General features: G+C 42.3%; 1 protein-coding gene across 1 annotated transcript; it reads left to right on the top strand.

The window, feature by feature from the left end:
• The first annotated feature begins 5,162 nt into the window (after positions 1–5,162).
• Positions 5,163–10,858, top strand: LOC310636329 (uncharacterized protein). The gene is made up of 2 exons (XM_083356074.1): positions 5,163–5,290; positions 8,851–10,858. Exons 1-2 carry the CDS (start codon positions 5,278–5,280, stop codon positions 9,819–9,821), a joined length of 984 nt encoding a protein of 327 aa, XP_083212200.1. The 5' UTR covers positions 5,163–5,277; the 3' UTR covers positions 9,822–10,858.
• The last annotated feature ends 3,524 nt before the right edge of the window (positions 10,859–14,382 follow it).

The raw sequence follows: 14,382 nt of genomic DNA, 5'->3' as shown, positions 1-14,382 counted from the left end.
GACGCGGTGGCTCAGTGGGTTAGGACGCTGAGCTTGTCGATCAGATGGTCAGCAGTTTGGCGGGTCGAATCCCAAGTGCCGCATAGCAGAGTGAGCGCCTGTTACTCGTCCCAGCTTCTGCCAACCTAGCAGTTCGAAAGCACGTAAAAATGCAAGTAGAAAAATAGGGACCACTACGGTGGGAAGGTAACAGCGTTCCGTGCGCCTTTGGTGTCTAGTCATGCCGGTCACATGACCACGGAGACGTCCTCGGACAAGCGCTGGCTCTTCGGCTTTGAAACGGAGATGAGCACCGGCCCCTAGAGTTGGAAACGACTAGCACGCATGTGCGGGGGAACCTTTACCTTTACTTTTTTACATCATTCTAATCACTGCACCACCACAGCTCTTATATATAATTTACACAAGATTGTATGAGCAGGTGTGATGTTTGAAATAAGTTAGAACCTTTCTGGATTAAACAAAAAAAAATCTTGGCTCCCTAGCATTGTAGGGACCGTGGCAGTAATAGGCTGAGTAACCAAAGGTGTGGAATATTTCTTTTCCTTCAAGTGACTTCTTAGAATGATCACACTTCTATGTCTTGTTTTACGTAGATGCTATTCTGAAGAATCAAGAAGCTCTGCGTATGGTGTTAACCAACCAGGATATGTTAAAGAATCTTGTGGAACAGGTCCAGAACACCATGTCTTCTCTTGAGGATCGAATCCAAGCTATTGAACAAGAAATGAGCATCTTTACTCAGTTCAACAAAGAAATCGATCAGCTTGGAGATGAAACTAACTTCAGTGAGATTGTTTTTTACCCTTAGAGTCCAATTACCATCTCAGCCCCCTTTTATTGATCTGACTTTAACATGTATACTGTGCAACAGAAACAGCTGTGATATTTGACCTGTATAAATATAAATGCTGATGTTCCTAGAACCTGTTTAACAACTCTGTTTTCAGCTGGCTTACAGAGAATACTTCTCTCCTGAATCAAAATGTGGTTTATCCTAAGATACAGTTAGCCTTCGTCTAGCTCTAGCTCACTGTTTCTGAACTTCAGCACCTTTTAAATATGTTGATTTCAGCTCCTAGAATTCTCCCAGTGTAAGAGTTGAAATCCATGCATCCTACTGTTTCTGAGGTTGAGAAACATTAACAAGTTGCTTAAAGGAAGCCTCTTGCTGTCAGGACATCTTGCCTGCATTATACGTAGTTAATAATCCTCAGCTTTCTGAATGTTTGTTCTGAAGGAGGCCTAAACTGTTTCCTCTTCTGAGAAATGGCTTTAAAAATGCTATGTAAGAATCTTTTCTTTTCCTCAAGTGGCACAAAAACATTTTTTAACATCTGGAAAATTGGTCAGATATGAGCCAAATGAAAAATTCAGAACTGCCTTTCATTCCGTCCCCATGTCAGCCAATGCTAGCTCACATACACAGCACCATTGGTTAATTGTAGTGTTAATTTTGGGGAAATCCTTCCTTGATCAGATTTCAACTGTGAAACAATATTGATGTTGAACTCTGGTGGTGAGTGACAATTCTGTGGTAGTACCATATGATAGCTCTTTTTTGCCACATCCCCAGATTGCTTTATTTGGTATAGTCTTGTGAAGAGCAGCCCGCTGTTGAAAAATATGCTCTAAATGAATACTGGATTAAATGTATGCTGTCAGAGGTGATGGTTCCAGCTTATGGATAGTTCCGTGAATGTACTTTGACATTAAACACAATGGAATGACATTGATGGTATAAATAATATTGCTGCCACTGATTTGGAAAAGTTTTCTTTCAGAGGTATTGGTCCAAACTCTTTAAAAGGCCCCCTTTCCCAACAATATTTTTCCCAATCCAAATAGGAAAGAAAAGGCAACACACACCACATCTATTGCTGTCTGTGTTCTATCGGAAGAGTGGCAGCTGGATCAAAGCAAACATTTATTTATTTATTTATTTATTTATTTATTTATTTATTTATTTTATTGCATTTATATACCACCCTTTCCCTGAGGACTCAGGGCGGTTTACAAGGAGTTAAAAATCAACCATACAAAAGTTAAAACCCAATTTAAAAAATATTAAATCAACCCTGTACTATTAAAAACCCCAATTAAAATGAATGTCTCCTCAGCCTGGGCCCGAGAGCTCAAAGAGCCAGGTCTTCAGGCCCCGGCGGAATGATCTTCATTCTTTCCAAAGATTTAGTTCCAGTAGGGCTGGCCTAAAAACCAGTCCCAAAAACCAAATATCCAGTCCCTGTTGATTTAATAAAACTGCCAGTTCTGAGTTTGAGGTTCCATCTGAATATTTTTCCCATGTCAGACAGAATAGCTGGAAAATCTGCCTGGTTTGGAAATATAATATTTGATAAAAGTTGATGGACATATGGGCTCTCAGGTTATCTTCAGGTTTTAGTCTTCAGGAATGATTGTACTTTTCATGATGTCCACCTCCTCCAAACTCGAAGGCAAATTGAATTGCTCCTGCTCTCATTGCAACACACTGGGGAAAACTGCCTTTCTAGGAGTTACAAAACTTTTCCTCAAGAGATGACACAAAAGAATTGCTTGCTGGAATGACAGCTGTGTTCCCATTGTGGGTTGCAGCAGGATTCTCCATTCTCATCTACCTCTTCTGCTTTTCCATTCTCCAACATTCAGGGAGCATTCTTAGTTACTGAATGTGCTCAGTTTTCAGCCATGCTAGCTCACATACATACGGTAGCACCATTAATTCTAGTGCTTAATTTGGGGGAAATGCTCCCTTGATCAGATTTCAACTGTGAACAATACTGATGTTGAATTCTGGTGGTGGGTTTGATGTAATCCTAAAGAAAAGAGGGGGGGAGCAGAAATTGCTTATTTGTTGTAGGTGGCTCGGAGTCACTAGTTGGGAGGCTAATATTGTTTAAAATTTCATCTTGATGTATTTGGGATTATCATTGCCTATACCTTCACTGAGATAGGCTTGAGAGGGCTTAGAAATTTAACCAAAGAAAATTACTGATTATTACCTAGTTTGGGTAATGAAACATCTGCAAGAAAACAACCAAGCTCAAACAGCACTCATTTCAACCCTAAACTACAAATATTCTCCTTTATTGAAAGAAACAAGCCTGTTTTGTAAAAGTGGCGAGAAGCGTCACTATAATCCCCCAGCTTTCGAAGCCATCTCGCCCACCCCTAGGCGCCGGACCTGAAAGGCGCCTCGGATTTTAAACCCCGGGAAGGGGTTCCAGATCCGGCTCCTGGCCATTGGCCGGACCAAGTTCTGCGTCCGAAGCGTTCTGCCTCGAGTCGGCCGCGCGTCGCTTCGGAAAGTGTTCCGTCGAAGAAAAGCCCGAGGAGAAGCCGAAAAGGGCACCCGGTGGGTGCTGTTGGGGGTGCGGTCTGGTAACTCCTTCTTTCGCATTGCTTGTCTTGACAGATAGGATGACAGGCTCAATTCTGCTTCGCTTTCCTCCTTACTTAACAGAACTTAGTTAACACAACTTAGTTAACACAACTCAGGTGGCTAGAAAGGCCCAACAGAGGCTTCACTTTCTTAGGGTCTTGCGGAAGAACAGGGTAGAACAACAGCTAATGACCCTCTTTTACCGGTCTACTATAGAGAGCGTCCTCTCGTAGGGTATCGTGGTTTGGTATGCTGGTCTGACAGCCGCGGACAGGAAAGTATTACAGAGGGTAGTGAGCACAGCACAAGACATTGTGGGTCTGTTCCCTGACACCACTGGATGACATCGCCAGGGCTCGTTGCCTTGGAAGAGTGAGGAAGATTCTCAGGGGTGACTCACACCCTGGACGGTATCTCTTTACTCTCCTACCATCCGGTAGGAGATATAGGAATATAGCCAGCCGTACCAACAGGCTGAAAAATAGCTTTTATCCGTGGGCTGTTAGGCTTTTGAATGGGACATAATCTTATGCAGAATTGACTTGGGAGGCCGGTGTGTGGTGTAGTTGGTTCACATTTGCCTGCCATTTGCCTGAAATGGTATAGGGTTTCCTGCCTGAGCAGGGGGTTGGACTAGATGACCTCCAAGGTCCCTTCCAACTTTATATTATTATTATTATTATTATTATTATTATTATTATTATTATTATTATTATTATTATTATTATTATTACTACATAGTGTGGTGGGATGGAGGGTTTGTTGTCACTGTGTGTTGGGGGGAGAGAGCAGGGGGGGAGGCTCAGCTAATCTCAATGTACACACGTTGTACTTTGACAATAAAGGTTTGTTTATTTATTTATTATTTATTTATTTACTTCGCTTTCCCGCCAGCTTCACTCCCTAGCCTGCGGCTGTGTTACTCTGGATGTGAGCGGTTCCATCAGCTACAGCAGGGGGGAAATCGGGTCCCTGTCGAAGAAGAGTCGAATAAAGAGGCGGAAGGCAATCGTTTCCCTCCCAAAGTTCATGGAAGCAGCGCAATTTACTCTCCCTCCCCCATTTCATTTGGCTAGAGCAGGGGTCGGCAACCTCGGCTCTTTTATGACTCGTGGACTTCAACTCCCAGAATTCCTGAGCCAGCTATGCTGAGCTATGCTGGCTCAGGAATTCTGGGAGTTGAAGTCCACGAGTCATAAAAGAGCCGAGGTTGCCTACCCCTGGGCTAGAGAGAGGCGCCGTCCTTTCTCCAGGCGAAATCGGTGTTTTTAGGATTTGGTTTCGTCGAGTTCCTAATGTTCGTATCTATTCCTAGTAAAATGGCGTCGATGAGCCCCCGTGGATACGCACGACCTTTAGCAGACGACCCAAATTTCTGAATGTATTAACACGGGATGTATTATTATTATTATTATTTTGCCCAACTTTAGATGGGAACGCTCATCGGGGGAACTGCTCAAGAAAAATGGGAGGCAGGGGCTGCATTCACACATGCCTGAGCTCGGTTCCCCAAGAAACGCAAGAAATCACTGCGGCATTTCTTCTTTGTAAGAGATTTCACAAGCAGATTTTCAGCCAGCAGGAAGATGTTTCCTTTTTTTTTTTTTTTTGCTTAATCTTCTTTTGGCTGATAACAAGGGGTGGTGTGTGTTTTGGAGAGTTTTGGATCAGTTTCGTTTTCCGTTTCCTCATTCTGGTGAGGTTTGGGAAATGGTCTACCAATCAGCTGCCTGATTCTCAAGAGGAGGAGACTTATCCTCCTTTTATTCCGAATCTCTGTGGACGTAGAGAGCAAAGACTGAGGGTTGCAGATTTGGTCCCGTTTTTGCCATTATCTTGGCCAAGTCATTCAAGGCAGCGAGAGGTGGCCAGGTTAGGGAAGGCTGTTCTGCAACATGGAGGTGAAAGGTGAGTTTTTATTGGTTCCTTCCCTTTGCTCATCAAAATTGAAAACTACCCTGGTGATTTGCAGATTTAATAATAATAATAATAATAATAATAATAATAATAATAATAATAATAATAATAATAATAATAATAATAATAATAATAATATAAAGTTGGAAGGGACCTTGGAGGTCATCTAGTCCAACCCCCTGCTCAGGCAGGAAACCCTATACCATTTCAGGCAAATGGCTGTCCAGTCTCTTCTTAAAAACCTCCAGTGTTGGAGCATTCACCACCTCTGGAGGCAGGTTGTTCCACTGGTTAATTGTTCTAACTATCAGGAAGTTTCTCCTTAGTTCTAGGTTGCTTCTCTCCTTGACTAGTTTTCATCCGTTGCTTCTTGTCCTGCTCTCAGGCGCTTTGGAGAACAGCTTGACTCCCTCTTCTTTGTGGCAGCCCCTGAGATACTGGAACACGGCTATCATGTCACCCCTCACCCTTCTCTTCATTAAACTACACATACCCAATTCCAGCAACCTTTCCCTATATGTTTTAGCCTCCAGTCCCCCAATCATCTTTGTTGCTCTTCTCTGTACCCTTTCTAGAGTCTTGACATCTTTTTTACATCATGGTGACCAAAACTGGATGCAGTATTCCAGGTGTGGCCTTACCAAAGCATTGTAAAGTGGTATTAGTACTTCACTTGATCTTGATTCTATCCCTCTGTTAATGCAGCCTAGCACTGTGTTGGCTTTTTTGGCAGCTACAGCACACTGCTGGCTCATATTGAAGTGATTGTCTACTAAGACTCCGAGGTCCCTCTCTGTTGCAATTACTGTTGCAAGTTTTGACTGATTTATGTATCATTAAGTCATCTGCTCCTAGCAGTCACATAGATTTTCTCCTTGATGCTTTGCCCCTCCTGACTGGTTCTCCCAACTGTACACTCATTGCCACTGTTAAGTAAGCGTGCATGTCTTGTTGCTGGTCTTCCTCTTGGCTTTCCTTCCGCTTTCCCAGCATTGGAGGTTTTTCTAGAGGGTTGAGTCTTCACATCATGTGTCCAAAGAGGATAACTTGAGCCTGGTCATTTGTGTCTCAAATGAGAACTCTGGGATGATTGTTGGATGATCCATTGGTTGGTTTTCCTGGTTATCCAGGAGTCTTCTCCAACATAAAGTTCAAAGGCATCCATATGCTTCCTATTCTGCCTCGTAAAAGTCCAGCTTTAGCCTCTATAGAGTGTCACAGGGAATACCATGGCTCGAACTATTCTGATTGACAAAATAACAGTTGGAAGGGACCTTGGAGGTCTTCTACTTCATGCTTAAGCAGGAGATCCCATTTCAGACAAGTGGTTGTCCAATCTCTTCTTAAAGTAATGGATGGAAATTAATCAAGTTCTGGAGGTGAGCCGTTCCACTGATTAATTGTTCTGTCATGAAATTTCTCTTTAGTTCTAGGTTGCTTCTCTCCTTGATTAATTTCCATCCGTTGCTTCTTGTCCTGCCTTCAGAGAATAGGTTGACCCTCTCTTCTTTGTGGTAGCCCCTTAGATATTGGAACACTACTATCATGTCACCCCATAGTCTTTTTCATTAGACTAGACATACCCAATTCCTTTAACTGTTCTTCATGTTTTAGCTTCCAGTCCCCTAATTGTCCTTGTTGTTGTTCTCTGCACTGTTCCTAGAGTCTCAACATCTTTTTTACATTGTGGCAAGCAAAGTATAACCTTAGAAATCTTCTTTAATGGCAGTTTACTGGGCTGTAAGTGATCCCTAGTAGCATTAGAGCAGTGCCTTCCTCTCCCCACCCCATGTATGGCCTACCCTACACCTTTCATATTTGGGAAAGAATTTGGAGAAATTGTTTCATATCCTTGGAAACAATGCTGTGCCAACACTCCATTGTCCTCTCTGTCTGCCCCTCTCTTAATACCAGTGGCTGCAGATGGTGTGTTCTTGTGGTTTTGAATGGTATTCCTGTTTCTGTTGCTGGCATTTTTGTAGTGACCTATGAAATTTCACAACTTCAATAACTTTTTCTGGCTATACAGGTGGTTCTTGCGTTTGAACTTAAAACAGCACTGAACAAGTGGGACTTACGATGGCCCTCAAACCTGTGACCATTGCAATGTCTCTGCAGTCACGTGACTGCAATTTGGGTGTTTGGCAACAGGCACATAATTACAACAGTCACACTGATCCATGGTCACTTGATTGCCATTTGCAACCTTCATTTTTGGATTCCAAGCAAGCAAAGTCAATGGGGAAGCTTGCAGAATGTCACAAGTCAGAGTCATGTGGCTTCACATTTAACCACCATATATGATTTAATGACCACAACTGGAACTGTTAATATAAATCGCAGTCACATAATTGTTCAATTTACAATCAAGTTGCTTGGAGATGGAATTGCTGATATTGACTGTGGTCATTAAGTGAGAACTACCAGTATCTTTCCTGCAATAGCTTGCATGAGGAGCATGTATTGCTGGGAAGTGGCAAGCATAATAGCACTAAAGGGTATCATCACCGCCCTGAGTCCTTTGGGAGAAGGGCGGTATATAAATAAAATTATTATTATTATTATTATTATTATTATTATTATTATTATTATTATTATTATTATTATTATTATTATTATTAATTAAATGTTTAATCAATGCAGGTAAACATGGGAGAATGGCCACAATGAAATCATAGAAGTGACAAATTGTGTTGTCACTAGATAGCCTTTTGTAGTTTTGGGAGGCCAAAATAATTAAAAATGTAAATATAGCTTCTGGGAAATATATATTATATATGCAGGTCATCCTTGACTTATGACCACTCATTTAACAAACATACGGTGTTAAAAAATGTGATAACAGGTCCTCACACTTTTGACTTTCACAGTGTCCCCATGGTCAAAATTTGGGCACTTGGCAACCAGCATGTATTTATGATAGCTGCGATGTCTTTAAGTCATGTTATTGCCATTTGTGACCTTCTCAGGCAAGCAAAGTCAGTGGGGAAAGCTGGATTCGCTTAATGACAATGGGGATTCATTTAATGACTATGCTGATTCACTTGACGACCAAAGGCAAAGTGGATCATAAAATTGAGCCCAACTTATTTAATGACTGCATCCATTAGTGATGAAAGTTCCCACTGTGGTCATAATCAAGGACTGCCTATATAGCAATTGACCAAGCTATTTTCGAATTTGTGTTTGGTAATGGGATAAACTAAAGAGGCAGGAGTCCGTCACCTTTTCAGACAATGGGCAGCTTGACCTGGTGAGAATGGGCAATCTTACCAAAATTTTTACCTGTTTAAAGTTCAAAGAAAACCATTTAGAGCAGGGGTCTTCAAACTCGGCCCTTTTATGACTCACGGACTTCAACTCCCAGAATTCCTCAGCCTGTGTGCCTGGCTGAGGAATTCTGGGAGTTGAAGTCCATGAGTCATAAAAGGGCCGAGTTTGAAGACCTCTGATTTAGAGGCTTTGGCAGTACTGTGGCAGTTTGGGCAGTAAGTTTGGTGCTGTTTGTGGCTTAGGAGTCCCTAATTCCAAACTTTTTTTTTCCTTGACAGCTCTTGCCACTATGAAAGAGGAGAACGATCTCCCTAAGCTTTTTCTGCTTGATGAAGAAGGTAATGAGCTCAAACTGGTTTGTAGATCTTCCTACCTGAAGAAACTCTGGGGGCTCCGTTACAAAAATCAGTGTTACGATTATGCCACAGTGTTATGGCGTAAGATAAAGAGTGGCATCAAAAATAACGTGTTCTGCTCCTCTCACAAGTACACAATAACTCTGCCTCCCATCAAAAGTCTCACCTTGGCTTTCCTCCTGGTTGTTTTGGGTTTTTTCTTAATTTCATCTTTTTTATTATCGAAGGTAAATGGGCTGGGTGCAATGTATCCATTTGGGAACAACGTGCCCCCCAGTGTTGTCCATACTAAAGGAGATAACACAGAAGCAGTCCCTAAAAATCTCACTGTGCCCATCCTGCTGGAAGCCAAGAAATCCGAACCGTTTTGCGAAGCCATGGATAATTGCTTCGATAAAGCGATCAAGGAATTCACGTTGGAGCCACAGATTCTACAGGAAAATGCCAAGATGATCCTCGAGTGTAACGGAACAAGGAAGGAGTTCGTGTCTGGAAAAGGAGAAAACTATATCGAGGTGTTCTGGGTGGATGGCCAAACGCATTACCGGGTCAGAGAAGCCAATTCACAAGTCTATGTGGCAAGGCTGGGGCGCCAACCTTTACCACTCAGCCTTGGCAGCCTCTTGAATGTCTACCAACAGCTGGCTTCCCGCGAAGGATCAGAGGAGCTGCGGCAGTGCCTAAATAAGACAATAGAGGAATTTCCCAAGGAGCCGCAAGCTGTGCAGAACAATGCCGTGTTGCAGGTTTCATGCGGAGGGAGCAATGTGACCTTCCGTTCGGAAGCTGGGAAGAATGAAATCAACGTATACAAAGATATGCATGGGAAGATTGTATTTAGGGTAAAAGCCAGAGGATGGTCTTGGTTGGCCAGAATATTTGTACGGCACTAAGTTAAGGAACGATATCAGAGAAGCCAGGGTGGGTGGAAGCTTTGTGGTTCTGCGGTAGAGACAAATGATTTACAAGTAGCCCTTGACTTACGATCACAGCTGAGCCCAAAATGGCTGTCGCTCAGCGAGGCAGTTGTTAAATGGGTTTTGCCCCATTTTACGATCTTTCTTGCATTAGTTGCTAAGTGAATCACTTTCAGTTGTTAAGTTTGTATCACGGTTGTTAAGTGAGTCTGGCTTTCCCCTTTGACTTTGCTTGTCAAAAGTTCGCAAAAGGGGAATCACGTGACCTTGGGACACCGCAACCTATCATAAATGCATTCCAGTTGCCAAGCGTCCAAATTTTGATCACATGACCATGGGGCTGCTGCAAGGGTTGTGTGGAAAAATGGTCAAAAGTAACTTTTCAGTGCCTCTGCAACTTCAAATGGTCACTAAACGAATGGCTGTAAGTCGAGGACTACCTGTATTACAAGCAGAAGCATTTCCTCACTGTACCTTCCCACATGCACGATTCCTGGGATCCTACCAGTGTACTGAGCCTATCAATCATTTTGTTGCTGACAGATTATTGCTTGTTTTACATAATCAGAATGTTTGATCAGTTCACAGTTGCAGAATTTCTTCTGTAAGTGAACAGCTGTAGATAAATCACAACTCCATTTATAAAAAGTAATTAATGGTCAAAGTCTTGCAGAGCAATCGCTTTATCTCCAATCCAGGAATCCATCAGTGCTGTATTTTCCATATTGTATTCTTCTGTTCTCTTTTTGATCATTGCTTAAATAAAGTTTTAAATTGTTACTGGGTGTCCTGTTCCTTCTAGGACAGTGATGGCGAACCTTTTAGAGACCGAGTGCCCAAACTGCAACCCAAACCCCACCTATGTATCGTCGGGTGCCGGGTGGGTGTGGCCCATTGGGTGGGCGTGGCTCATTGCGTGGGCATGGCTGCAGTGGTAACGGCAGACTGGGTGGGACTAAAAAGTTCAATCAATTCCAACTTCATGAGATCTTTTTTTCCTACGAGAAGTTCAAATTGATTGATTGATTGAATTTTTTTTTTTTTGCACACGGCAGCGGAGGCCTAAAGTGAAAAAGTTTTATAAAAGCCAGCTGGAGGCCTAGGACTGGGGCCATGGCGTGCGTGCCTACAGAGAGGGCTTTGCGTGCCACCTAGGTTCGCCACCACGGTTCTAGGATATCCTAGGCTTCTAAACTCTAATTCAACTGTTAGGATATCTTTTGGATACAGATCCTGCAATATTTGTATTAGAATGAAGATAAAAGGGAGACAAGACGATTTTTCCCTGTCTCAGCACTTGCTTTCCCACAGCAGAAGGGTTTGGCAGTGATATTTGGTGGTTCAAGGTGTCGGGGGGGTGGGGGGGAGAAAAATCTAGCGAAGGAGAGCTGCTTTGCCCTGGGCCACCAGGAAGTTGTTAATGATATGTGAAGACTTCGTAGAATATCTCAGATAAAAATCTGATAGAAACAGGTTCTAAAGATCATTAATAGAAAAGTTGAGTGGGAACACCGTACAGGTAGCCCTCAAATTACGAGCACAGTTGAGCCCAGATTTTCTGTTGTTAAGTGAGGCAGTTGTTAGGTGAGTTTTACCCCATTTTACGACTTTTCTTGCCACAGTTGTTAAGTGAATCCCTGCGGTTGTTAAGTTAGGAACACGGTTGTTAAATGAATCTGGCTTCCCCATTTACTTTGCTTGTCAGAAGGTCGCGTGGCCTCAGGACACTGCAGCCGTCAGAAATACGAGTCTGTTGCCAAGCATATGAATTATCACGTGACCATGGGGTTGCTGCAACGGTCGGTGTGAAAAACGGTCGTTATGTCACTTTTCTCAGGGCCGTTTGTAATTTTGAACAGTCATTGAACTGTTGTTAAGTCGAGGACTACCTGTGCTGTAGATGAAAACAGAAGAGGCACTGGCGCAAGCAAAAGGAACAAAGATTTTCTCAACAGCATCTACCACTTCGGCTAAAGTGGGAGAAAATGTACATTTTTGTAGCAGAACATCTAGATTCAGCCATAGTTTCATTCCATACAGCATTAACCTTGTGAACTCTCAGGCTTCGTCATTCCGTTATATATTCAGGATAGACAGTATTTAATAATTTATTTTTATGTATTTGTAGGGGGGTGGGTCTATATTACATATGTTGTATATAGTATGTTTTAGAGCAGGCAACTAAATTTCATTTTTGATGTGTGCCATTGCGCACGCAGTAAAAAATGACAATAAAGATTATTTTGTACACTGTAGCTTGAACTACTTAATTCAGAAACATCAGAAAGCTTAAATCAACTAAATACTTGGCACAAAGTAATTACCTGAATTGTTAGAAGAGTATATAAAAAAAAGGACAGTCCTGAGCTGCTGTGTGTAAAAGCAGGTCTAAAGTTTTTACATTTTGAAAGTAATATTGTTTGCCTGCTCTAAGAAAAATGCAGTATTCATTGTATCTTGGTAACAGTCCCACTTAACATTCAAAAGAGTGTTTCCAGTAATCTCTTTCCAGTTTCCAAACTTGAATATAACTTTGTGCAACTCCAGATTTAACTAGCGAGAGAAATTTCTACTCGAGATATTTTTTCGTCTGCTGGAATATTTAGCCTCTGGCTAAATTTCAATTATAGTGCCACAGAGATTACTACAAGTAATGTCATAGACTTCTTTGAAATGGGCCTGGTTTAATGTTTTTGAAAAATCGCAGGGGTTACATTGATGAGTAAAAGTAATAATATAGCAGCCTGATTGCTTGTGAAATTATTATTAAAGACCACAGACACATCTGATCCCAGATCACATCCAAGGTGTTAGCTTAACAGTAAGAAGGGGGTCTCTTATCATGCAAAGAGAATGCTTTTTTAGCATAACATGATGATTTAACTGAGATATTAAAATCACCCAGTTGAAGGTCTCCGTTATTTCAGGTTGTTAAACCAAGAGATAAAATCTTCAACAAAGTTGCTGATAATCACTTTTAAACAACCAATTGGAAATTTCAGTTTTGCAAACCAGAAACTCAGATGAATCTAAAACCATTGTTAAAAGACAGACATTTGCAGATGTTCGTTTATAAGTAAGACCGAATGGCCACCCTGATATTTTGGCCCAGGACTATGTAATAATTCAGAACTTCCATAAGCAAAGTATTGCAGTGCTTAAACTACCATCCAGACTTAGCCACAAATAAAAGAAGATTAAGAACTTAGATTGAAACTGCCCTGGAACAAGAATCCTAGGACTGGTCCTCATAAGTACAACTATCACAGTTGTTCTCTCTGTGCTGTTAGAGCATTTAGCATTTAAAGGGTTAAATGCCGGCTCCTTAAGAGATGGCCTCTGGGAAATGTAGTTTAGTTGTTGGTCAGTTCTATGTCTTATCTAGTCATTGGAAGGGACTTCAAAGTTTATTACAGGATTTCCTGGCTACATGCCAAGGTTGTAAAAAAGCCTTTGTCTAATCAAGCCTCATGCACCAGTTGTGCCCCTTTTTGGACCGAGATGCCCTATGCATGGTTACTCATGCCCTCGTCACCTCTCGCCTGGACTACTGCAATGCTCTTTACATGGGGCTGCCCTTGAAGAGCACCCGGAGGCTTCAACTGGCGCAAAATGCGGCCGCGTGGGTGCTCATGGGAGTATCTCGGTACTCCCACGTTACACCACTCCTGTGCGAGCTGCATTGGCTTCCGGTTGCCCTCCGGGTGCGATTCAAGGTGCTGCTAATAACCTTTAAAGCCCTGCATGGCTTAGGCCCAGGGTACTTGTGAGACCACCTGCTGCCATTTTCAACATCCCATCGCCCGGTTCACTCCCACAGAGTCGGCTTACTCAGGGTGCCATCGGCCAGGCAATGCCGGCTGGCGACCCCCAGGGGGAGAGCCTTCTCTGTGGGCGCGCTGACCCTCTGGAACGAATTACCCCCGGAGCTGCGGATGACCCTGACCTTTGGTCCTTCTGCCGTGACCTGAAGACTTGGTTGTTCCAACAAGCGGATCTGGACTGACTACGTTTTTTAATTAGGTTTTTATCAGGGTTTTTAAATTGTCACGTAATTATTGTATTTATTGTTTCTTTTTTAAAACTTTTCATCCTATGTTTTTTAATTTTTATTGTTGTGAGCCGCCCTGAGTCCTCAGGGAGAAGGGCGGCATATAAATTAAATAAATAAATAAATACATGAATGAATGAATGCCTCGGCTGATATCCTCAACCATGCTTCGCTATATGGGGTAATTATTTCTTTTTACCCTATGAGAATGGACAGAATATGAAACATGTGACAGATGTATCTACAGCAAACGCGAATTACTGCTTAGAATTCCTGATCAATAAATATTTTGTTTAAAACCATTCTGTGGAGTTTATACTATCTGGACAATGGCTAATGCATTTGCCTACGTTCCAGAACACCCTCCTCTGAACTCCATCAAATGTTGTTCTTCCCTCTGCTTCCCTTCCCTTCATTTCCCAGCTCATCCTTTCCTTCCTCTCACTTCTGGATCAGAGCATGTGTGTATTCTTGTGTCTCTGGGTA

Source organism: Vipera ursinii (assembly GCF_947247035.1).
Source record: "Vipera ursinii genome assembly, chromosome: 2".
NCBI classification, from domain to species: domain Eukaryota; kingdom Metazoa; phylum Chordata; class Lepidosauria; order Squamata; family Viperidae; genus Vipera; species Vipera ursinii.
The sequence above is the reverse complement of the archived record's forward strand: the minus strand, read 5'-3'. Positions and strand labels throughout refer to the sequence as shown.